Source organism: Vulpes vulpes, chromosome 3, assembly GCF_048418805.1.
Source record: "Vulpes vulpes isolate BD-2025 chromosome 3, VulVul3, whole genome shotgun sequence".
NCBI lineage: Eukaryota > Metazoa > Chordata > Mammalia > Carnivora > Canidae > Vulpes > Vulpes vulpes.
Window position 1 is genome coordinate 23,985,605 of NC_132782.1, and position 26,929 is coordinate 24,012,533.

The window sequence follows — 26,929 nt, forward strand, 5'->3', positions numbered from 1 at the left end:
ATAGTTGGTTATCTACATAGAAGAAAGAAAACTGCATAAAATCAACTGTATAAAAACAATTCCAGGTAAATGAAAGATTTAAATACAAGCTATAGTACTTGTAGAAGATTAACATATTTAGGATGTATATGACCTTGGAGTAGGGAAAGACTTCTTGAACAGGATACAAAAAGTACAAACCATAAAAGCAATAGAAACATTTGATTATATTAAAGTTAACTTTAACAAGAAATGCTAAAAACACTGAAGCTATAAACTGAGAGTATCTCTACAACATAGGAAACTGAAGAGGATTAGTACAGTATCTATACTATATAAATAACTACTTACAAAAAAACTTTAAAAAAATTAATGACTCTAAAGTGGTAATTGAATAGGAATAGAAATTTCACAGAAGAAGAAACACAAATGGCCAATAAACATGAAAAGATTCTTCACCTCATTAGTTATCAGGGATATGCAAATTAAATACCCAGTGAGATAGCATTTCACAACCACCAGATTGTCAACAATTTTAAAAAATTAGACAGTCTCAAGTGTCGCCAAGGAAGTAACACAATAGAATGTTCATCTGCTGTCAGTCAGAATATGAAGTGCTACCTCAACTTGGAAAAATAATTTGGCATTTTGTTCGTTCATTCAGTGCATATTAATTGACTATTTACAATGTATCTGGCACGATTCTGGGACTACAGTATGGGCAAAACAGATAAAATTACCATTTCAAGTTGAAATGTGTACCTTTATGACCTAAATTCTGCTTCCTGGAAAGGATATGCCCTACAGAAGATAGATATATATATATATATATATATATATATATATATATATATATAACCTAGAGAAATCTACATATGTGAATGTGAATGTTCAAAACAATACTGCTTTTAAGTCAAATTACGACAGGAAGGTGATAGGATGTGTGAATGGCTCAGTTGGTTAAGTGTCTGCCTTTGGCTCATGTCATGATCCAGGGGTCCTGGGATCAAGTCCCACGTTGGACCCTCTGCTCATCAGGGAATCTGCTTTTCCCTCTGCCCCTCTCTCTGCTGTTTGTACTCTCCCTTGCTCTCTCTCTCTTTGAAATAAATACAATCTGAAAGAAAGAAAGAAAGAAAGAAAGAAAGAAAGAAAGAAAGAAAGAAAGAAAGAAAGAAAACCAAAATATATATTATGAATGGAATGGATAAATTGGAGTATGAGATACAAAAGAATATAAAACAACACAATTTGAATAAACTATAGCTACATATAAAAAAGTGAATCTCAAAAATTATGTTACGACAGGTAAAAACTAAACATACTTTCTTTTCTTTTTAATTTACTTTTAAGTAGTCTCCATGCCCAATGTGAGGCTTGAAGTCATAACCCTGAGATCGAGAGTCACATGTTCCATTGACTGAGCCAGCTCTCAAACTACATATATTTTAAAGACATATTCATAGCTAGTGGTAAACTATAAAGAACAGCAAAAAAAAAAAAACAAACAACACAATTCTAGAGAAGAATCACTTCTAGGCAGTAGATAGAAGTAGGAGGCATCTAAGGTAGGGTTTTATTTTTGAATTAGGTATATGGGAGTTTCATCTTTTAAAAAATTACGTCTAAGTTTTATAGACATTTTGGAACTATTTTATATTTTACATTAAAAAATAATACCTGCTCTTAACATATAAATCATGCTAAGTTTCTTTGATTATCAATTTGTGCCAAAACAATAAAATGGTAAAATCAAGAACTCACAAATGTTACTGCTCATAAATCACATAAAAAGTAGTATATCCTATAACAGTATAATCTTGTCTCAGTGAAAATTTAAAAAGCAATTTAAAATCATCAGGAAACCAAATAAAGGATAGATGATAACACCGTTATCAAGAGCAAAATCTACAGAATTACAAAAAATGGTCTGAAGGTTCAACTGAATTGGTACTCAAAAAATATTTACATATGTAGATTATTCCAGAGACATGACTCCCATGGTAGACTCATTCTCTAATCTGTACCATTAAGAAATAAACCTTGAACACAGTTAACAAACATGTTAGGAATTGATTTGTAAGAGTTGATATAATACAGAGCCATTCATATAAATTGATTCAGTCTAGTGTTTATAATATTAGAAATCATATTTAGTGAACACTATTCAAATATAATTTCAGTTCAAGACCAGCAGATGAGGCTAAGGTAATGCTTTTCAGAATAGAAATATTGAAATGGAGGCTCTTTATAAAAGGTTAATAATTACTTTGACCCTTTAAACCAAATTCTAATAAATAACTTCTCTTTAGACTGCAGCAGGAAAGTTAGGGAGGAAGGAAATATTTCTATTGGCTTTGATGCACAGAATACTGCTTGCACATACAAATAATTTTTACAGGAGATTCCTAACATGAGATTTTTATCATTTAAAATATTAATAATTTTGCTATAAAATAAGCTTATTTAAGGATCAATATGTATTTTTTAAATGAAATCTAAATCTACGCCACTATCAGTAAGGGTATACGCATACACGATTTTATGGAATTTTCACAATGCATGTAAACAAATGGAGCATTACCATGAATTAATATTACTACTGTATATCTATGGGAAACTATGCAACACTAATTATATTCAGAATATTCAATTTCATCCATTAGATCAAGAACTACATAGACATACTTTTCAAAACTTCAGTATAATAAGAAAAAAAGGGCTTCTGTGATTAAAGTGTACAACTACTCAATCAAATAACCAAATTTCTAAACACCTAAGTGTTTAGAAATGTCAAGTGAAAGTAGTCTAGGGGAGTTGTCAATTTTCAGTGAAAATGTTAGTCATAAATGGAATATTACTTTTTTGAGCATACTTTGTATATTTAATAACAAAAACAAGGTTCAATTACCTTAAAATTACCCATCAGACATATGAATGTCTCCGTGTGCGTAAATCTGCGTACGTGTATATGTACACATATAGAAGTATGCATGTTTTCCCTTTCCTTTTGAGCTATATGTACATAAGGTCATTTTAGACATTTTCTCTAGATGCTATAAATTAAGGTGTTGTGTTTTTACACAATGTATTTTTGGTATGTAGTCAAAATGTTATGTTTCTCTAGCACTGTCAGTTTCACACTGTTCTAGGATGTGAAACTGCCAAGACACGGTGCAAAACCAGCAACTGGAAGCACAGAGCTTAAACAAGAAATTACTATGCACATTGCTTGAGACAGGCTAGAAAAATAAATATTTGACATAGAAGACTATGCCCCAATTTGATGAGATGTTTCACACAAAGAATCCCAGATTCTTCCAGATGTATGAGTCCTTATATATGTAGAAACGTTTAAAAAATGAAAGTAGGATAACCTAGACAAATAGCACACCACCTAACAACCTTACAGAAAAAGATATGTAAGAATGAAATCTTACGGTCATAGCATTTGCTTATTTGCCTAGAGTTAAGTTATAGTTCTAATGTTTTTTTCTTCTTAAAGATTTTATGTGTTTATTTGACAGAGAGAGAGAGAGAGAGAGAGAGAAGGAGAGAGAGAAAACACAAGCAGGGGTAGTGGCCGGCAGAGGGAGAGGAAGAAGCAGGCTCCCAGTAGAGCAGGGAGCCCAATGCAGGACTCGATTCCAGGACCCTGGAATCATGACCTGAGCCAAAGGCGGTGCTTTGACTCAGCCACCCAGGCGCCCTAGAGTTCTCACTTTTACATTCTTGTGGATAATGGTCATTTCAAACCCTCCATCCACAGCAACCTTTTAAAATCTCCTTACAGAAAACATGAAATAACAATATAAAAAAGGAAGAGTGTGAAAGGTCACCTTTGTTATTCTGCGTATTTCCCATCATTAAAATCTGTCTACTCATTGCCCTAATAAATTAGTTACCATTATTTGGCACTCCAGAAATCTTTTAAACACTAAATGTGATTTTATACATGAAAGATTTAGCATAGTGGTTGGCACAAGTAAGACCTCGATAAACTGTGATGGTGGTGGTATATAGTATTCTTATTACGTTGCTCTTTACTACTGCTCCTATTCTAGACTTTCTTTGTTACTTCACGAGGTGAAGTCCAATATTAGCAACGAAAAAAGTAGCCAGAAAAATAGAGGCTACTTCTGTTTCCTTAATAAGTGATTTGTAATGAGGAGGAGGAGGAAATAGTATTAGTAATGATACTGCCTTTGTGCTTTGTAAACATCTTTCATAGATGTCATTGCATGGAATAGACCTTGCATCTCTGTAAGTTTTGTAGAGCAGATATTATTTCCCTTCTTTTAAGGATGAGGAAATTAAACCACAGAGAGGTTGAATAAGCAGCCCAACTGAATTATTACTGCACATTGGGCCATTTAATGCAAAATGGAGACCAGAAGCCACATCATGTCAACCCAAGTCCTCCACTATGATTTAAGTCAGCATGGCATTCCACCTTGAAATATAAATCCTTTGGAGCAAGTAGAGTTTCATGTGGGTGTTTCATGGGACACCTGGACTAAAGTGATTAGTTCAAATGAGTGGACAAGTAGTCAACATTAAAAATAGATCACAGCTGCCTTGGTCTGAGCACAGCAAAAGAAAGATAATTCATCAGATGACATTTCAATTTCTGCCACTTTATTATTTTTATAAATTCAAAATATACTAAAATAGATTCTAACTTAAATTATCCTACTTAAAATATCCATCAGTTTTTATTTTTCCAAAAAATAACACTGCAAACAATGTAAAATAGAAACGGGTTTATTTTCTGGTCTGGAGAACTTTCAAGGGGATTTGTGTTAGCCAAGTAATATTAGGACCTGACAGCATAAATTTTCTTATAATGAAGCACTTGGGAAAAGTCCTATATAATTGGGAAAATAATATCTGAAGAATCTATGATTGCTATAGTTATAAATGACTACTTTTGGCCTTTTAAGGATTAACCATGAGAAACAGCAATAATGTTCAACACCCAAAATGTTTATAATCTACTTAAGTAGACCATAATAATATAGTCTTTCCGCTAAGATACAATTTTTATTTTTATAAACTTAGAATTATATGAGCTGGGAATTATATGATTAAAAATGTAACCAATGAACATGTCCAAATAAAAACTGTTTTGAATAACCACCATGGAAAAACAACATGTCACACCTAAATTCTACATATTTAAGCCATATGGAGCACATCAAAGCTACCATAAAGGGACTGAAAAGATTTATTTTGAACATTGAGGAAATCTTCCTTGTGAGCAGATGCCTAGACTAGCTTAGAGGCAGCAGGTTTTCATTGGGTGACTAATCACATCACTGGGGCATTTTTGTGAAGCCCATAAAAAGGATATTTAGTAGGAAAATGCATACATATTGAAGATAACAAACAAGATAGGCACTTCAAGATATTTCTGAAGAGCATCACAATCACAGTAAGTGCCCTGAATCTTAAAACAAAAGCAGTTCATCCCCATTCTCAGAGAGCAACTGCCCTTTTGTCAGGTTTGGCTCAGACAAAAATCAATGAGAAGTTTGCCTGAATAAAATGCACTAAACTCCTACAGCATAGTTATCTCAGTAATAATCTCTCATTTCTTTAAGTTCTTAGAGCAGCTAATTCTGGAAAAACTCAAAACACTCCAAATTCTCTTCTGTTTTTTCAGACTACAAATGCAGTCCATCTTCAAAAACCTCACAAATGCTTAAAAAATCCATTATGGGATGAAGTCATGAAAAATAACCCTAGAATTGTTCAGCTTGAGTGGTTCATAAAGAATATTAAAAATGTAGTCCAAACTTCCACTTCGGAGAAAAGGAACTTGAAGCCCAGAGACTTAATATGACTTACTCAAGTTCTCAACGTCGGGTAGCACAGCCTCAGGATAAGAATCCAGAAAAACCCATATCATGTCGTGTTCTTTCTACCACACCATGACCTCTTTAATATGGAAGGGAGCGTGCAGTATGAAAGAGCCACATTTATGAGGTTTGGGTCTTAAAATCCTTTCTTTCTCATAATTAAGCCCCTTTTTTTGGCCCCTAGGAAAGCAGCATTATTTTATGTGCAAATATTTCTAAAAGTAATTCTAGTTTAAATCTACTATTATCTGGCCTCAATATGTTGCACTTTCTTTCCAAAGGACTGATGTCATCAGAAATCCTTCATATTGGTTAGCAAACAATGATCTTTAATTGCTAGAAACAACATCTGTAACCTCTCAGTTGGGAGGACTTTGGGTCGGAAAAAAATATCAGTGTTAGTTTAATGCATGAATGATAGAAATCAGGGTGAAAATAGTCTTCAAAAAGTCATGTTATCTTATGCATTTATAGATTTAAAACCCATTTATTAATTCTTGATAAAAGATTAAATCAGGAGACTATTAAAAATTACTAAAACAAGGGTAGTGCAAATAGTTTTTAAGTTTTTCTTAAATCTTAACCCCAAAGTAATGTCTTCTTACAAAGATTCAAGTAGTTTAGAGTATTAGGCAGAGAAAAGGTTAAATTCTAATAACATAGTGGAGCTAAAACATGACTTGAAAGAAAATTTAGTTCATATTAAATATTTACCACCGGAGTAAAAAACTGGATTAAAGAAAACTAATGAAAATATTTTTATACTCAAAAAAAATGGGAAATTAAATTTCTTTTTTGTTCAAGTTTCCTGAAAATCCCAAAAGGAAACACTTAATTTTCTAGGACACATTGAAAGACATAGGTAAGAAGGCAACCCAGCCAGAGCTGAATTAATCAAGGAAACATCACTGAGAATCAACAGAACTTTCCTGGTGATTAAACTCAGTTTGAGACCACTAGAGGTGAACCCAATCTTGTCTGAGATTCCATGAGAACAGAATCTTGAGGGTGTGAAATGGACTTAGAATATGTAAACCACTGTAAACCTCTCAGCATTTTCAAGAATACAGGGGTAAAATCTGAGGAAAAATGAAGAAGGTATTCCTTGCATTTTCAAAACAGAGACTAAGATAGCTTCTTACCTATTTCATTCTTATTTTCCAGGTTGCATCATATTTCCATGAAAATACCTGCCTTCTCCAATTTCCTAAATTTTCCAAGGGTCATGGAACTACTAGCAATCAGGAACTCAAAAGATTGAGTATCATAGTGTTCCAAGGCCAGAATTGCTTTAATTGTTAATTCCTAATTGTTAAATCTAACTATATCTGGATTCCTGTTTGATCTATTTAACACTTGCACTGGGAAAATTCTAAGATTGTCTACATCCCTAATTAGAGTGACCCCACATCCCAGTAAAAAAAAGCAACCTGAGTTTATGCCTGGGTCCTGCCTTAATCATAAACAACTCTTAAAAGGGTACCGTTTTGCTGATGAATTATATAACCATGACCCAAAAAGATCTTTAAATTGCCTCTTCCCTCACTGTCCTAGTCCCTAAGAAGACTTTCTTTCATGTAAGTTAATTCTAGAAAAGACATTAATGCTAATATCACCATGATAGAAACATTTCAATATACAATCTTGACTTTTTAGGTTCTACCTCCTGTCCCTTTACTACTTTGTGTCAACTGTATGGATTTTGCTTCTTCCTATGGAAATCGTGCATCACTGTTCTGACATTTCCTACCTCGAGTACCCTAATTCCCTAGTGCTTATTGGCTTGGAAACACAGACTTAATTTAAAATATTCAATCTATAATAAAATGCTTCAAAATCACTAACTTAAAAATCGATTACTGCAACACAGTTCATTTGTAAATTATACTGATAAAAGAATAATTTAGGACAAAATTTACGCTTAATAAATACTATTGAATAAACATCGGAATGAATAAATGATTAGGAATGGACTTTATAGACAGGAGGTTTAATGTGAATCAAGTAAGAGAAAAATTCGTATGCCATGAAGAGAAAGAGAAAGGATGGTGACGAGATAAAGGAAAAGAAGCATAAAATCAAAAGTGTAATTAAGTTTGAAAGGATCTCTGCTACCCATTGGTTCTTCACAATGACTAGCAGGTTCTCAGGCACCAAAAGTTATAAACTTGGTCCACTGGGACTTTTTTTCTTTTTACTGTAAAAATGGAAATCATGGAAATCACTTGTTAAGATGGATTAAGTTTTTAGAAATAAACATTGAAGGGACTGAAATGCATTTATTTCTGCAAGTGAAATATGCATACATTGGCTTTGCATGCAATGTTCAAATCTGGCTAATATTGTTCCCATTTTGCACAAAAGGCGTAGCCAAAAGTATAAATGTGGAAAAGTGTACCTCTGCTTCAACTTTTCACAATCGTTATGTTTCTAAGTATCTTGCTGGGTTCTGTAGCGTATGTAACTTTTTTCATCATCACTCCTACCCAATGAGGTAGAGTTTACAGATGCAAGAACTGAGTTTAGAGAAGTTAGAGAACTTTCCCACACAGCCAATAAAAGTCGGGGTCAGGGTTAGAACCCGTGGCTGCCTGATGCCCCATCCCAAGCCCTTTGCCACTCTGCTCTATAATCTCACTCTGAACAGATGCTTCACAATCAACTCATTCATGGTGCTTCTTTCAAAGACTCTCCACTACCTGCCCAGTAGAGCACAAACCCCTTGAACCAGTGATTCTCAAAGGTGGTTTTAGAACAAACTGAAGAGCTTTTAAAAACACACATCCTGGCAATTTGGATTTAATTGATCAGGGTGGAGCCTGGCTATCAGTATTAATCAAAAGTTCCCCAAGTGATTCTAACATGCAGCTGGGACTTGGAAGGCTCCCAGAGACTTGCATACAGGGGCCCTCTGCAACTGGCTTGTCTTTGCCAAAATTCTGTTTCGTGACAGTTCTTCATGGCCACCCTACCCTCCAGACATACCACAAACAGACCACCATTCGGCACGAATCTTTGCACAAAGCAATAATGTCTATAGGAGGAAAGAAACTTATTCAGATTACAATCTCCTATCTGTGCAAATTGTTCAGTCTCTGCAGTTTGGGGATCATAATTCCTGTGCTGACTCTTGGACACTTCTTTGAAATTAAAACTGTGTAGCATGGAAAGTTTGTAAGACATCTTTCCTTGATCTATTCCTGCTGCCATTTTTATGAGGCAGGGAAAGATGGAAATTCATAGAATATTAGTATTAGGTCAACAGTGATTATATCTAGTTACCTCAGCCAATTAGAACACAGGGCTAATGAGACTAATATTGTAACTTTCATGTGTAGCTGGCTCTGTATGCATTCACAAACCCAAACCACCTTTAATCTGGGGTAGCCAATGCATCAATGCCAGCAATTATGTGGTTGATCACAACAGAAAGGGTGTGTATATATATCTACGTGGCTCTGTGAAAATCCAATAGTATCATCTTCAAATGCAAGCAAGAGCATATTTCAAAAAGCAGCAGAGCAGCCAATTTAAACCAATTAGAAGACAGAAGGAAAATGTCCAGTTAATCAATAGTTAGCTGATCATAATATTAACCAAGTCCTTCATGCCACATTTCTGCAAGCTAACATTTAATATAATATGAAATCACTCCCACTTCAGCTCAGCTGGGATTTTGAGCTTATTAAACAAAAAGAATGAGTTAAATTAACATTCAAACTCCGCATTAAACCCCTAGAAGCAAAGGAATCCGTGATAAGACGTCCATTGTCAAATCATGACTTTGTATTACAGTCCCAAAGGTAAGATCACCCAGTGTTATGTATTTCTCAGAGAACTAAATGTATGAGATTAAAAAAACAAACCCTCTGCACAAAAGAGTGAGCTCAAAGCAGTACTGAACGCTGTCACGTTTGTGGATTCAAGGCATACCTTACTATTATTTTAACGTAATTTTGGTCTTTATTCCTTTCCTTTTAAAATGGCAGCATGACTTGCATTGAGGCACTTTGGAAGTTTTCATTTCACAAAGCTGAAGTCCTTCAAGTCCCTGATGTTTTTACATGGACACTGAAGACTAAGACACGTGAACATATTTTATGGAAGAGATGCTCAAGTGATTGCATTCAAGCACGAATACTTGAGGAGTGTATCTCCAGCAAGTTCTGAGAGGAAAAATGCACAACAGGCAGGGTACGGCTGGACACCAGGAATGGTCATAGAGGGTCAGTACAGCACCTGCTCAGGAATTGACCAAACATCAGCTTTTCACCCTAAACTGACAGGTAACGGACACTTGGGAGGACAAAGGGCAGTAGCACGGATCATCATCCAGTGACCTGGTAAAATGGCTTCTGCTGTCCTCATCCGTCAACTGTGGCTAGAAACTATGAAGTCATCATCTGGCAACCCTACAAGCTTTTATTGTGATAACTTTTAATCACATCACATTCCTACTATTTTCCCTCTTCCTCTTTCATCTTACTTTTTTTTTTAAAGATTTTATTTATTTATTCATGCAAGACACACAGAGAGGCAGAGACACAGGCAGAGGGAGAAGCAGGCTCCCTGTGCGGAGCCCAATGTGGGACTCGATCCCAGGACTCCAGGATCATGCCCTGAGCCACATTGGCTCAGATGCTCAACCGCTGAGCCACCTAGGTGCCCTCCATCTTTCTTTTTTTTTATATGAATATATCTGTTATTCTTAAAAGTAAACTTTTCAAAAGTAAAAGTATGTTAAAATTCAAGAGTATAAAAGAGCATAACAGTTAAATAAAATTCTACTTCAAACAGTACAAAAGGGAATAAAGTCAAAAGTAATTCTACTTGGAACTCCATCCTCAGACCCCCATGAAACAGACTTATTCCTTCTTTCCTCTCCTCCTCTGTCCATCCGTCTCCTCCTTCCCTCCCCCTTTTCTCTTTCTGCATATATACATGTATATATACATATAAGCACACAAACATATCTTTTTACGGAAACAACATATATGTTGTTTTGTCTATTTCTTCTTTTACTTCTATCTTATACATTATCCCATATCAGTTGTTACTGATATTAAAACTCAGATGTTAAAATCCTAATGCCCAGTGTGATGGCTTGAGGAGGTGGGGCCTTTGGGAGGTGCTTAGGTCACAAGGGTAGAGTCTTAATGAATGGGATTTATGTTCTTATATAAAAGAGATCCCACAGAGATCCTGTGCTCCTCCTGCTATGTGAAGATACAACAAAAAGTCTGCAACCTGGAAAAGAGCCCTTACCTGACCATGCTGGCACCCTGATCTTGGACTTCCCAATCCCAAGAGTATGAGAAAGGAATTTCTATTGTGTACGAGCTGCCCATCTGTAGTATTTTGTCACAGCAGCCCAAACAGGCTAAGACAGTATCACACTGCATGGGTGAACCGTGATGATTACCGTCACCCATTGCTGGGTATTTTTTCTATATTTTCCTGCAACAAAGAGTGTTACAGTAAAATTTTGGATGTGCTGGCATAGAGACCAATGCAAGAAAATGTATTGCTCTCTGTACCTTTGTATACATATGAAAGCATGTACGCCGACTAAATCTGGGGTAGTGGGATTGTTGGGCCAAGAGATATACATGTTCTTTTTTTGTTGCTATATATTTTTTAATTGAAGTTCGATTTGCCAACACATAGTATCACACCCAGTGCTCATCCCATCAAGTGCCCTCCTCAGTACCTGTTACCCAGTCACCCCATCCTGCCGCCTACCTCCCCTTCTGTAACCCTTTGTTTCCCAGAGTTAGGAGTCTCTCGTGGTTTGTCTCCCTCTCCTATTTTTTCCCACTCAATTTCCCACCTTTCCCCTATAATCCCTTTCACTATTTCTTATATTCCAAGTTTTGATAGTTATCGCCACATTGCCTTGACAAATACATGAATGAATTTACATTCGTCCAACAATGAACAAGAGTGCTCCCATGATCGTATATTTGCTAACTCATTGTATTATCATAAGATTTGATCTTGCCCATCTGATAAGAAAGGCTCACTGTTTTTAATTAAATAATAAATGTGACTATGAATGGCAATATCAAATGATTTATTGAGTTCTGGACAAGTAGTCACATATCCTGTATTTAAATATTGTATCTGTTAGTCAATGTTTTAAATATATCATGTACTATGTGTCAAGTGTTGTATTGACATTTACATATTTAAAAGAATTAGGACCTAATTCCTATCCTCCAGCAGTTTAGTAGGAGATAAAGATATTTAAAATATATATGCACATAGTGATAAGTATAAGACTATGAATTGGATGTAAAATGGTTAACTGGGTAAAAAGCTTGTTCCTTAAATGTACCTTACTAATCTGCTTTTACATTTGATGAACATATTCAAATGAGATGAGGAAAATAAATATAATATGTTGGTCCACAAGAAACATGATGACAATCACCGCTAAAAATTAAAGATTCTGATCCAATGAAAAATTATTGTAAAGTGACCAATCTATATTTATAATCGATATTTATTGAAATAAGAATATGCAGAGTAGTTTATAAAACTATCTTATTTGATACATATTCTGGGGACTTACAACTTTGAAAAAATAAATCACAGCCTGTCTTCTGTCAATTGTTTTGCAGATGTTGTTAAATTTTTCTTTGATTGGGATCCCTGGGTGGCGCAGCGGTTTGGCGCCTGCCTTTGGCCCAGGGCGCGATCCTGGAGACCCGGGATCGAATCCCACATCAGGCTCCCGGTGCATGGAGCCTGCTTCTCCCTCCGCCTGTGTCTCTGCCTCTCTCTCTCTCTCTGTGACTATCATAAATAAAAAAAAAAAAAATTAAAAAAAAAATTAAAAAAAAAAATTTTTTCTTTGATTAACAGAATCCAGGCACAAACTTTTGTCTTCTTGCCCTCCCTCCTCCCCCAACTCACTGAACCATTAAACTTTTAATATATGGTGATTCTTATTAACTGCTGGATTTGTTATACCATGCTAAAGAAGCTTGCCCTTTAGTATGTGGTACGTTAAGGATAGTTAATTATATTACATCGAAAGCCTTTTAAGTATTCAGATCCCATAAAATGTGTTAATAATGTTAACATCATTGACTGGTAAGGTTACTACTTGAGCTTTTAATTATCATTCCAACCTTCTTTACAAGCTGTCTTCCAATCAACAGGAAAGCTTTAAAATTTTTATTCCTGGACTAAACTTGATTCACTGATCATACTCCCTTTTCCACATTTTTCCTTAATTTCCAAACTTCATTACATTATTTATGGTCAACTGGTAAGTCCTCTTTAAAAGTAAATATTTGAGCTAGGCTGCCCCTAGGACGAGGCTGAAGAAGGTGGTGCGTTGTGCGGAAGCTGCTGAATGGGGGCTCAAGAAGTCTAGATTTGACTTCCAGTTCTACTATTTGGCAAGTCACTCCCCAGTTGCTGATGTATTATTACTAGTGTAATGAGAAAATACTACTTTATCTACTTCCCAGGGTTATGGTAAAGATCAAATGAAATAATGGCTGGAAATGGGAGACAAGTATAAGCAATTAGGTTCCTCAATTCCCTTTCAAAAACCCCCTTCTGTACCTATGCCCAGCAATCTATGTGGCCTACACTTAACCAAAGCCTTCCATCCTGTGCCACGTTATTTGAGTCTCCCATGCTCCAGCCCTGTATCTACCACCAATATTCACCTGCTTTAGGTTTTATCTCTCAGACTCTGATTTTTACTAGAAGATAGCTATAATAGAAGAAAGAATTGTTTGTAAGTAATAATGGGCTATATTGAGTACTTAACCTCATGCCAAACCATAAAGTCATTGTTGGCAGCCTTACAGCTTTTACTATAACTTCTGATTATACCATATTCCTCCCACTTTCCCTCAGTTTGCCACGCCAAGAACTTTATATTCATTATTCTCACTTAATCTTTATAACAAGTCCATGCAATGGAATCTATTCTTCTTCTTTTATGGCTGAGGAAACTGAGACTTGGAAAGTGAAGTAATTTGCCCAGTCATACAGCCAAGGTGTGGTGGAACTGGGCTTTGAACCTTTGAAGGCTTGAAATCTCCCCCATAATCACTGTGCTGTGCTGCGTCTCCCAGATGCAGAACTAACGTAATGAACAAATGTTCACTGATATATTACCTTATAAATTTAACATGCTCCTGCAGTTGTAGAGTCTGAAAGCTGTTAGATCATCTACTAAAAAAAAAAAAAAAAAAAGATTTCTTCATTTTAGAGAGAGAGAAAGAACATGTATACAAGTGGAGGGAGGGGCAGAGGGAGATAGAGAAACCTGAAGCAGATTCGGTGCTGAGCATGAAGCCCAATGCAGGCTCCATCCCAGAACCCTGAGATCATGACCTGAGCCAAAACCAAGAGTCAGCCACTCAACTGACTGCACCACCTCGGCGGCCTTGGAAGATCTACTTTAACCATCCATCCAATCCTTATTCTCCACCATCACATACCTAAGTCACTTTCTGCCTTTTGCTTCAATATCACCAAACAGGGATGTGTACTATGTCCAAAAAATGAATCTCTTCATATTCAGATAACTGTATTAGGGAGTTCTTTATATCACATAAAAATCTTTCCTTCTGAAAGCCCATCCACTGATCTTAATTTTACCTAAAAACTTTATTGAAAACTATATTAAACTATAGTTAGGTGGGGGTAGAGGGTGTCATAGATAAAGGAGATTAAAAGTACGCTTATTGTGATGAGCATTGAGTCATGTGTAGAATTACTGAATCATTACATTGTACACTCGAAACTAATATAACACTGTATGTTAATTATACTTCAATTAAAAAAAGAAAAATTCAAATAAAAAGGAGGGGGGAAAAAGAAAAGAAACACTATTAACTCAAATGTTATAATAAATCCTCTAATGATCTCTTCTCCTTGGCAAAGTACTCAGTGCATCTTGGCCATGATAGTCACCCTCAAGAGAAAGGACCTAAAGCTTTCTGCATCTCTCCAAAACTTCAGGCATGCTCTAACCAATTGAAGAAACTTCACTGTTACAGATATTCTATTTTTTCTAACCTCATCTAAGAAATGATTAAGATTCTAGAGGGTAATCATGTTATGCTTTTGATTCATGTATGAGTTTAGGGTTCAATACTCCTACAACTTTTCTCTCTCCCTCTTTCATTTACTGTAGTTGAAGTTGACCATTTGGAGTTGTCTATCTTTTTGAAACAGTGGCTCTAACTGGGGCTGCACATTGGAATCACCTTGGAAGTTTTAAAAATATTGATTCCTGTGTAGCACTCTTAGAGATTCTGATTTATTTGTATGAGATGTGGCCTAGGAATTGAGATTTATATTTGTTGCATTTCCCTATGTATTTATTATCTCAGCTTCCTATCATCTACAAATTTAATACCCAAGTCATCAATGTTCTCACCAAGTCATTGCGGAGTCCTAGAGCCTCAATTTAAGTTAATATTGACCAGGTACACTTGGGTGTAGGCATTCAACCAATTACAGATCCACTAAATTACATTATCATTTAGCCCATAGCTTCCTATTGTATTCACAAAATAATATCAATAAAGATTTTGTTAAATGACTTACTTTTAGAAAGCTAGTCTAAGGCAGTGTTTCAAAGCATGGATTCTGGGGCCTGACTGCCTGGATTCAAATCCCAGCTGAGTTACCTGGACGACTTTGGGCAGCTTTCCTTATCTCTCTGTATTTCAGTTTCCCTACTTGTAAAGTAGATATAACAGTACTTACTGATAAGTGTGTTATAAAGACTAAATGAGTTTATGCCTGTAAAGGCTTTGGCATACAGTTGTTTGAAAGTGTTAATTATCACTGCTGTTATGATGAAGCCCTTTTATGCACTATTTACTGCAATCACTTGATTAAAGAAGGACAATGATAAAATTTGCTGATAGAGTCCAATGCTGGTTAAATCACTTATAGCTGAAGCAAGAAACAAGTGTTAGAGATCATTTCCAAGCCATCCCATTTTCTCCCTACCCTAATTAAGCATGATTCACAACCCATTAAAGGATTTCTAACTATTGTGTATACAGGGTGAAATCCGCTGCTTGCTTCCCCAATTTGCATAAAAATTGTTGTATATCTAAATTACACAATATTTGAAAGCTTCAGTTAAGCAAGAGTTAACTAACATCATAAATATTGTATTACCCATTGTATGATAATAAAAATACATAAAATGTAGAAAAGTGCCAGAAAAAAGTGCCTGTGGATTAATTTCTGAATCAGCTTACTCCTGAATATTTTGAAATTTCTTCAAAATCCACGCTCTCCTTTCCAGTTCTCCAAGAAAAAACTTGAGTAAAGAAATACCACCTTAACTTGCTGGAAGAAACAGAGGGTTTCTAGATTTAAAGTCATTATATCCATCATTTTCTTAAAAACCAACATTACTAAAGAGTGAATCAGATGAGGAAAAAATAGAAGTAGAATTATGATAGATCTCCAAGTGAAATTCACACACCAATTTGAAATGTCAGCAAAAAGATGTTGGGCTAAATAGCCTTGTGGTATTGCAGACTCCATGGATCGAATCAGAAGACAGAAGATTCCTCTCTCTGACAGAAGATGATTCCCTGTGGGAGGCACTTGTTTATTATTCAATTGCCATTTGTCAAGAAAATATAGCTATTGAACAATCTCATCTTTTAGGAAATTAAAAGAAGTAGAATCCCTCCAACTAGTAGCAACTTTAACTTACCTGTGCGTTTTCTAAGAGTTTGGGGACAAGTTAGAAAAAAAAAATGTTTCTTGAAGATATTTAGTTATTAAAATTTAGATTATGAAAAAAAAAATAAAATAAAATAAAATTTAGATTATGGATTCACATTGGTATTTTGCCATAATAAGCAGACCCATGGCCAAATAGGAATGACATAAGTAGGGTGACACTGGAGCTGACATGGAGACTAAAGTAGTGATCTTTAAGGTAAAGAAGAATCAGAAACTTTTCCCAAAGACGACAGTTTAAGTACCAGAAAAATCCACTAATACAATCTAGAACTAGAAGAAGTAATGTATAATACAGTAACATTTATGACTAGGTAAAAGCAGAAAATAGATTGATAAGAGAAGGCAAATGATATCTTCTGAGATCCAAAATAATCAGACTGATATGGTGGCATATTGTTAAAAGAGAGGGAAAATTGGAAGTAATTTAGAATTTGTCCTGTAGAACAAAAGACCTTGAGAAACAAACTAGATCACTGTTTGTTTTTTTGGGGGGGTGGGTATCATTTAATTGGAAGAAGATATGGTTTACTGAACAATTCTTTATTGGGCTGTTAATCCATTTCCAAAACTTGAGTTAATTGCTCTCATAGTCAACTGATCAATTTGGACTCAAAATTGGTTTTCTGGTTTGACATGTCACATGACTGGCAGAAAGAGAAGTGAGGTGGCATTTTAGAGTGGGTACAAAAAGGTCAGCTTAAAGAAATTACCCCACATGTCTCCTCCGCATTATTTACTAATCAACTGCAAGGTAGCCTAACTCAAGATTCTGTTATCAGGAGTTTACTTCTACATATTTTTTTCTCATCTTGAGAATCAAATTATGTACTGATGTCTAGTCATTCTCCTTGAGGATATTTATAAAACAGAGTGAGGGCAGGGAGATACTTCCTGGGAAGTAAAAAGAGAGAAGAAAGGTAATGCAAAGTCTGAGTGACCAAAGAAAATTTTAAAATATAGCTTCAGGTGAGATAAAAGAAAATGAACCTTTATTCCTCTATTTCCTGTGGGGAGATTGCCCAGATGTTTAAAAGTAACATTCGGAGCCAGGATGGAACGTTCTGTTCTTCTCTGGTGAGGTTAAAATTGGAGTAACTCTGGGCTGGGAACAGGGTGGTTTTTTGTTTTTTTTTTTTTTTGGATAAATAGCTTAACATGTGTACAGTGGATATTACATTACTATATTAAAAAGTAGTTTTTCAATAAAAACCTGTCTATAAATATTTTGGTACTGTATGAGGCACATAGTAGGTACATAAGAAATCTTATCTCTGTTCTCTTTTACTCAGCTATGGCACATTGAATAATGTGAGGGACGTCTCGTGATGCATCTTAACTACAACAAAATAAAGTTAATTTATAAGAATCTCAAACTTGTTAAAGGAGGACAATTCTGAAAATGTTCTAGTTGGTAAAGGATAACACTTGAACATTAATTATGTAATTCTCATCATTCTTTATCTAAAATGCTACTGACAACTGTTATTTAATATGCTGCCTTTATTGTTTTATCTCAGTAATTATAGGAGGCTTTCATATCCTTGCTCATGATTTCCTTTTTTTTTTTATATCATTTTAAGTTTCTCAAGTGGAAACTTTCTTTTCTTAGGAGTTTCTAGGCATAAATTCCAAGAGTAGAAACTGCTTTTATAGGAATGTGAAGCCTCCATTTTGGCTTAGGCAGACCCAATATTCTAAAAGATTCACCTTCTTATTTAGAAACTAGAGGTTTCCCATGTTAAATATAGGACACCCTGTCAAATTTGAATTTCAGCTAAATAACGAATAATTTTTAGTATAAGTATGTCCCAAAGATTGCCTGGGATATACTTATACTAAAAAGTATTCATCATCACAACAACAAACCTCAAAACCAACCACCAACTATATAATTAGTCCAAACTAACTATTGTACATATACAACAGGAAAGCTCACCAAACCTGAAAAGTACTTGATTTACTACTTACTTTACCATCTGCTATGTTTCATTACCATCATTTTTTAAATCTGCTGAAGGAAACTCAGGATTGCTAGCCCTTGATATAAGAGTAAAAATATCCAGGTAAATTTCACATGAGAATCTCACATGCTCATGATAACTTTCTAAGTCCTACTTCTTGAGAAAGAGAAATCGCTGATAAGATTTTAGGCAGATATGCTAAATTATTGTTCCCTTCATCTAGTGAATTTCTATGATCTGTGTAATATGACACACGTTTTACTATTCTAGGGGAATTCTGACATTCTAAAATTTCTTTTAAGGTTTCATTTACTAAACACGTTAAATCATCAGCAATTCAAAGAGAAAATCTCAATGCCCTTCTAATCTTCTAATTCTCAACCCACAAACCCAATTTGTTTCATAGGCTTTGGGAAGTAAGAAATATGAGATACTTATTTGTAAGTCAAAGCCTAAAACAAAACCCCCCTGACAATCCGATGATGACTTGTGACATGACATCCCCAAAAGAGCAGAAGAAAAGTAAGTTGTTTAAAATTATGCTTCATTGAAAATCAGAAAATCTTCTAATGATAATGGCACATATTATATGCCTGCATTTTAATAAATATCATTTTATCTTGGATCCTTTATCACGAGCAGTCACTTAACCTAGGCAAAAATCCATGGATTAACAAGAAAAAAAAATCATGAAACTCAAGATTTCAGAAGTGTTTTCAGTTCCATTGTCAAGGCCATTTGGAAAAAAAAAAAAAGCATAATAGCACCATTCTAATGTGTACCCTAATCCACCTGCAAATACCCATTACCATCATACAAAGAAAAAAACACAAGAATAAATACTTCATCAAATGTCCTGGTAGTTAATTTTGACCACCTCTATTTCAAAATGCATTATGACTAGCAAAACTTGGCAACAAGGGTCATTTTCTGATGGAAAGAAAAAGCTAAGGAAATCATTCTTACAACATTTACAAGTGCATTTCATCTCTTACCACTCTGTGGAAACAAATAAAAACTGTGTTTAATATTTATATAATTTTAGCATTTGGGAGCTTTTATCCTTCAAGATGAGGCAGTTTATATGAAAGAAGACATATTCAACATTTTTAATATATCTTTGGAGTGTTTAGTTTTATTCCCTAACTAATCCTTCTCATAGCACACACATGCATAATAAAGTATGGGTACTTTAGATCAACTACAAAATATATAAAAGCCTTGTCCCCTCTCTAGCATTGCTCTAGGATATATTACCAAACAAGTAGATAAGTCTGATGATGAAATGCACAATATGGTCACCACTAATAGAGTGGTTTTCTACAAATGCATTATAAAAAGATGAACAAATACTTTACATTTCAGAACATAGCTATTTTGATGTCACATGTCAAGGAAAGTCCAAAGTGATAGATGTCAATAACTTTAAATCTGTAGGTTTTGGATTAGAAACATAAAGGAACTTTGGAAGAATGACAATGCATTCAGAAAATAAACCAGGTTGAAGGTAAGAGTCCCTTCTTGAGGGTCTAATTAGGTGCCCCCTCTCCCTCTCCTTTTAAAAAATTTATCTCAGAGAGACACCTTAGCAGAAGCTATCGGCTTTGACAGAACACTGAAATCCTGGCACTGAACCATAAATTGACCATTACCATAAAAAGAGCTGCTAAATGAGAAACCATGTGCTCAGTATAAAACTAATTTCATGCTTTCAAAAGCACACAGTGGCTTCTAGCAAGATAGTGGCCCTGGGACTTGCTGAGACAGATTGGCGAACACAAATGGTTTGCTCCTGATGCGTCTGCTTAGCCAAGCTTTACATGTACTGGCAGTAAACGGGGTTCTCGAATCTTCTGTCAAACGAATACACACTTATCTATAACTTCAGAGTTGAAAGCTATAAAACAGCTGCCTCAAATAAATTTAGCAGGAAAAACACATACACATCTATCTATATCTATATATATATATAAATACATACCCCATGTGCCATGTTAGCTTCCTATCAAATAAAAATAGATTTCTCTGCAGACCTAACTCCTAAAACGACACTTAATAAGCATACTGCTTTGTGAATACAACATAACTCTCAGTCTTTTCGGCTTTAGAAATAGCTTCTCATCGTGTAGGAATTGGAGTTAGAAGAGCCTAAGCAGGAGGACTCCATCTACTCGGAGGCTAACTTTGAGCTTGCCCTTATCTAGTTGGCTTGCAAATACTCTACACTTACAACACCACATCTGAGCTTTCTGGGCATGGTGATCCACTAATTTAACTTTCCAGGTGAGAGTCAGTACTTTATTTGTATATAAGTGATAAAAATCTGCTACATTTAAAACGCCACATCTAATTAAAATGCTTTATAAGGAAATGCTACTAATTTTCTCATTTCATTCAGTATACTGCCTCTAAAATTCAATTACTGTAGGTTGTGCAATGCATGACAGGTCATAACTTCTAATTATTAATGTCAAGCTTAACAAGGTGTCAAGTCCAGTATGCAAGCCATTTCACTTACTTTCTTAGTTCTCTCATAAACATCACTTGTTTCCTCCTATTTTTTCACATCAGAGATTCTACAGAGTACATTTAGTTCATAGTCTCTCTCTCCATACATATATACCTGAAGCACATCGTAGCACTGCTAATTACCTACTTTCAGTAATGACAGCAAATTGCATAATATCACTGACTTGTTCTGAATGTTTAAAATGCAAAGGAAGTCACCTACTGTTAAGATGTCCTCGGCAAACAGCTAGCACAGAAAGAAAAGAATGCTATCACACCATGCATTTAGGGAGTTACTTCCCAATAAAATTAAAGGATCATATATTTTGCTCCTCAGTCCTGCCCCTTCCAATCTGTCAGCGCGACATGATAAACACAATTGATAACTCCACAGGATTCAACACAGCATAAAAATCTGTTACTGACACACCAGATCCCGCATCCAAGTTTTAGAATAAAAATGCTCACCTCTGCTAGGAAGTCCACTCCACATCCTGGCTGGGCTTTCACCAGATTTGAGAGCAACCAAGTTGGATAAACAAAACTTCCAGTATGTGACCAGTGTGATGCACAGTGCTACCGAGACTTGGCTCCAGCCCTGATTATCTGTGTGACAGTACCACGCTATATCAGTGCAGCTCCAAACCTTCCCAGATGCTGGCTTATTGCACTGCTCATTGAAAATCCTTTACACGCTGGCAACATTTTAGGGAAGGACAAGCACACTCTGAGTCATTTGTAAAGAAAGCAGAGCAATTTCAATTCTATATCTCCATGCGTGCTGAAACCAGAAGCACTGTCAACCTACAAGTCTGAGGTGGATTTATGCCGAGAAACAGGCAACCTAAGCCTTCATTATCAATGCATGAAATCAGCCACTGTGATCAAATTCAAGCAAACCACAAAAAGGATATGATTATGAAAGACTCCACAGATTTAGCACCAAACCTTGTGGAATGAAGAATCATCTACTGAAATTGTGTAAATGTTAAAAATAGCCCTGGCTTTTCAACAATGAGCAGGATGCAGAGAAGAAATCAGTAGTATATATTATAAGGACTTATCATAAAAGCTGCAAAAATCAAAATAGCTGTAGGTTCCTGGGACTTTTCTATAGACAAATAAAATCATTAGGGATTATCACAATTATAACAACAAAAAAAATTCCGTATATTTGATGTAGATGTCCATTAAAGAACAAATGAAATATACTTTAACCCCTAATTGCTTGTCTCTAAATTTAAAAAAATAATGACAGTAAATGTGTGCAGGAATATGCTAATGCCAGGGCAAAATACTATCCAATTTACTCTAAGACAAATTCTTAAACAATAAAGATTTAAATGTACTCTGTGTAACAAGAAAATAAACATACAAAGTAAAGAATATTTTTAAACCCATAGTTCTTGACTGCTTATTATTTTTAAGGACTCTATAGCTCATTAAAATCCCTCCTCCTGATACCCTCAAATTTTTACCTTTACCTTTCACCATCTTTTCTCTCTCAATATTAAAATATAAGATGCAAGAGCCAGTTGACATACTTTTTTTTTTTTAATTTTTTTTTTATTTACTTATGATAGTTACAGAGAGAGAGAGAGAGGCAGAGACACAGGCAGAGGGAGAAGCAGGCTCCATGCACCGAGAGCCCGATGTGGGATTCGATCCCGGGTCTCCAGGATCACGCCCTGGGCCAAAGGCAGGCGCCAAACCGCTGCGCCACCCAGGGATCCCCCAGTTGACATACTTTTAAAAAGGTACAAGGTAGACTATCCCAGAAAATAGAAGCAATGATTTGAGATCACAAAATATAGAGCTCTGACACGTGCAAAGTGCAAAGCAAAAAGGGCATAAAAACATTCATCAAAAATCACAAAAGTAACTGGAAGAAATTCCTGGTAAGCAGCATTGACAAAGAACACGTTTAAGGTTCTACTCAGAGTTTTAGAGATGGGTTTTAGGTTCTCACTGAGACTGTAAAGCCAGAGCAAAGCAGGATCCAATGAAGGCAACTCTGACTTGAGGATCCTCTGTAAACGACTGTCTAGTAGTCCCGCCAGCTGTTAGGTGCCCACATTTAGTAGTATCTACTAAACCCAAAACATCTGTGTAAAAATAAGCCCTGTGCCTGACATACATTTACATAACATGACACTTGGAACAACTTTATCATGGCACCCCATAGGTATCTGCATTACATCTTTATGTGTACATTTGACTCCTCATAGGCCACCGGCTAAACCCCTTCCTTGAAGACGATTACAGACATACGTGGAGTGGACACGCACACAAGTATGTTTGCCCAAGTCACAGGAAAATGCACTTATCCTGCTGCAGTTACTTCTGCTACCTGAATTCCATTCATTTTGTGCCTCATGATTCACTGATTCAGCAACTGTCCAGTGTTTTCCCGCTGTCTCTATCTCCATGTGTGTGTGCTTTTCTAATCTTAGAAAAATAGTTCATGAGGTTGTGTGCCTAAAACTCTTTTTATTATTACCATACATGCAGCTAGCTCCCTAATAAGATAAAAGTTTAAAGTGAAACCATAATATTTGATTATAGGTCCTCAATCCCTAATCTAATACCTGAGTGCCAGATGCATTTCAGAATTCAAATGCTTTTGCATTTTTGAAAGATAATACTATGCATAGAAAATGAATTATAGAATGTCTCCAGTGGGGTTTGGGGCAACACTCTATGGTCAGACACATTAACATTTCTGCAGCAAAACACAGGGCATATTCATATAAACGGGATAAATAAAGGCTATAATTAACCTCATATCAGTTCAGGTCAGGTTTTGCCATCAATATGAATTATAAAACCTTCTGACTTTCAGGGCTTCTTGGATTGCAAGAATTGCAGGTTAGGACACAGGTGGACCTGTAGAAATGTTTACCTAAACTGTTATAAGGATTAAATTGGATTGGAAAATGGTAACTAAACAACTGTTCTCTTGCTTGAGCAAGAGATCTGGATATTAGCATCGCTTTCATGGGACAATCAAAAAAACATGACAGAAGATGCTGTTAAGACTGAGACACAAAGGAGACCAGAGATGGAGATGTATTGAAAGATGATGAAACTAGGGCATGGGAAAAGAAAGTAAGAAGAAGCCATTCAGAATCACTATGTCAAGAAAAAAAACAAAACATAATGATAATAATATCAAACATTCATTGATGAACTACTTTATATCCAGTCATGTGAAAGGCATTTGACAAAAATATTTCTTTTAACAATGTACTCTATAATCTTCAAAGGAAAATTTTAAAAGGAAAAATTTAATGGAATACTACTCAGCCATCCAAAAAAATGAAATCTTGCCATTTGCAATGACCTGGATGGAACTAGAGGGTATTATGCTAAGCGAAAGAACTCAATCAGAGAAAGACAATTATCATACGATCTCACTCGCACATGGAATTTAAGAAACAAAGCAGAGGATCATAGGGGAAGGAAGGGGAAAAAAGCAAAACAAGACAAAATCAGAGAGGGAGGCAAACCATAAGAGACTCTTAATCACAGGAAACCAATTGAGGGTTGTTGGAGGGGAGGGGGTTGGGGCGATGGGGTAACTGGGTGATGGGCATTAAGGAGGGCTCTTGATGCAATGAGTACTGGGTGTTATAGAAGACTGATGAATCACTGACCTCTACCTCTGAAACCAATAATACATTAAATATTAGTTAACTGAATTTAAATTTTAAAAAAAGTGAAGCATGAAACATTGGGTTATCTCACTCTTTTTCCATTGTACCCCCAAACAAAACATCCACAATGTGAAACATCATTGTGAGAATGTCACAAACAAAAATAAACCCTATGAAGTAAGGTCCCTATTTTACTATTATACACTATGTCCTATTTGGTATAAAAGTTCTTCAAAATCACTTTTTAAAAAAATGTAGTAATATTCTTTACCATCAATACTCAAACTGTTTAACTTTAAAACCCATTTTTAAAAGGAATATTTCTCCCCCAAAACACGAATATTATGTTGTGTTCACTTGGAGTTGTCCTCTGAGTATATTTCCTGAATACTTTTTTAAAGTAGGTACATTAAAGAATTTTAAGATAGCATTGACCCTGGACATAAGACTTTGGGCCTAGAAAACATTCGTCATCCTCAAAGACACGGTAGTCAAAGGGTACCAAGTTGCAGTTACGTAGGATGAGTAAGTCTAGATAGAGAGCTAAGGTACAGCATAATGACTATCAAAACTATATTGAATACTGGAATTTTGCTAAGAGAGTAGATTTGAATTGTTCTCACCACACACAAGAATGATTATATGAGGAGATGGATATATTAATTAGCTTGACTATAGCAATCATTTCACTATGTGTATGTATATTGAGTCATGTTGTACACAGTAAACATATACAATTCTTATTAATAAAAATAAAAGACGATACATATTCCACCTAAAAAGAAGAGCATTTCTTAAGTGACTTTTGGGGCCTAGACTTGCAGTGGAGAAAAGTCCCAGAGGCATTTATGAGAATACTGGTCTTCCTATTCACTGTACAAAGTATAACAGAATTTGTGGCTCTAATCTTAGTATCTAGAATATGGTCACAAAGTCATTTTCCATGTGAAGAAGGAAAGTGCACTTATTCATTTTTGACAGTGCAACATAATTTAGTGAATTCCTTCTTTAGTAACTGAAATAGTGCCCTGGGGGTTTGCTGGAGTTATTGCAGCTTCTAAAAGCAACTGACTATACAGAGTGGGTAACTCCCCAGGATCAAAATCAATATCTCTTTATACCTTTTACATCATGTCCACATAAGAACAAATAAACTTCCAGCATCTACAGGCCAAGAGTTTCTGGATTGCAAGGCTGGCTCGCTAGAGGGCAGGCTCTAGAAATGGGTCAACATGATGTGAATGCCATCACACTGGGGCCATAAAAACAAACAAACACAATAATCAGTCTACCCGGATCCTCCAAACTCTTCATGTAATCAGGAAAAAAGCAAACTGTGTTTCATAGTTGGCCAAAGAGCCAGCTACAAAAAAAACCCCATAAGCACAAGTATGAACGAACACCAACCCCATTGTCAGTTGTAACAGTTCACAGGGATGTCTAATTTGGAACAATGTCCAACAACCTCCTTGGCTATGATGCTATAATGGGTATGGCAGTGGAATACCTGTGTGAAAAGAGTTGGTCCGTCAGGATGAGGGTGAGGACAACACATGTAACTCACCAAGAGAATCTGAACTTACTAATTTTAAATTCCTACTGAGCCAGTGACCAAAACCCTTTATCCACAGATTAAGTTAAAATAGGTAACATACACAAAACAAGGTAACAGATTTTAAGTTGGTTGTTGATAATTCACATCACTCGGCCACCCAAACACTTCTGGTCGTTGTCTAAGATTCAGTTCCACACTGGAAAGTGTCGGTGTTTGGTTTTCAAATTCTCAAAGCCGAGACTTGTATAAAATAACATTTACCTGTTAATAACTATATGTAAAAGTCCACAGCCCAAAGCATTCTTAAAGCAAGACCATCTGTCCTCACTGAAAAAAGGCCAGACACACCTTTTAAGTTTTTATTTTATAAAGTGCCTTTAAAATTCCTTTATATATCAATTCCTTAGAGTTCTGTACTTAGATAACGAACACCCTTGTTTATAGTTTTTAACACATGTACAGAATATGGAGTTGTTTTATGATGACTTTTCAGGCAGGTCTACCTTAAAATGTTCTAGAATTCTGACACCATCCCAAATGGCTAGGGTTCTGTCTCAAAACATTTAGGGGTATTGGAGTTATAACTTCAGGTTCCATTCTCTTTCTGTTCTCATTCACGAGGAACCTCATGAATGAGCCCTCAATATAAATATCAATATT

General features: G+C 35.6%; 1 protein-coding gene across 5 annotated transcripts in view; it reads right to left on the reverse strand.

The window, feature by feature from the left end:
- The window catches only part of ZNF385B (zinc finger protein 385B), a 367,591-nt gene that overhangs the window by 242,620 nt on the left and 98,042 nt on the right, over positions 1-26,929 (reverse strand). The window contains exon 1 of one of the 5 annotated variants that reach the window (XM_072752078.1): positions 21,527-21,923. The exons of the other annotated variants lie outside the window; for them this stretch is intronic. Coding sequence (XP_072608179.1) covers positions 21,527-21,551 — 25 coding nt within the window. The 5' untranslated portion in view covers positions 21,552-21,923. Of the gene's footprint in view, positions 1-21,526; positions 21,924-26,929 lie in introns of those variants that run through there. 5 annotated transcript variants of the gene reach the window in all.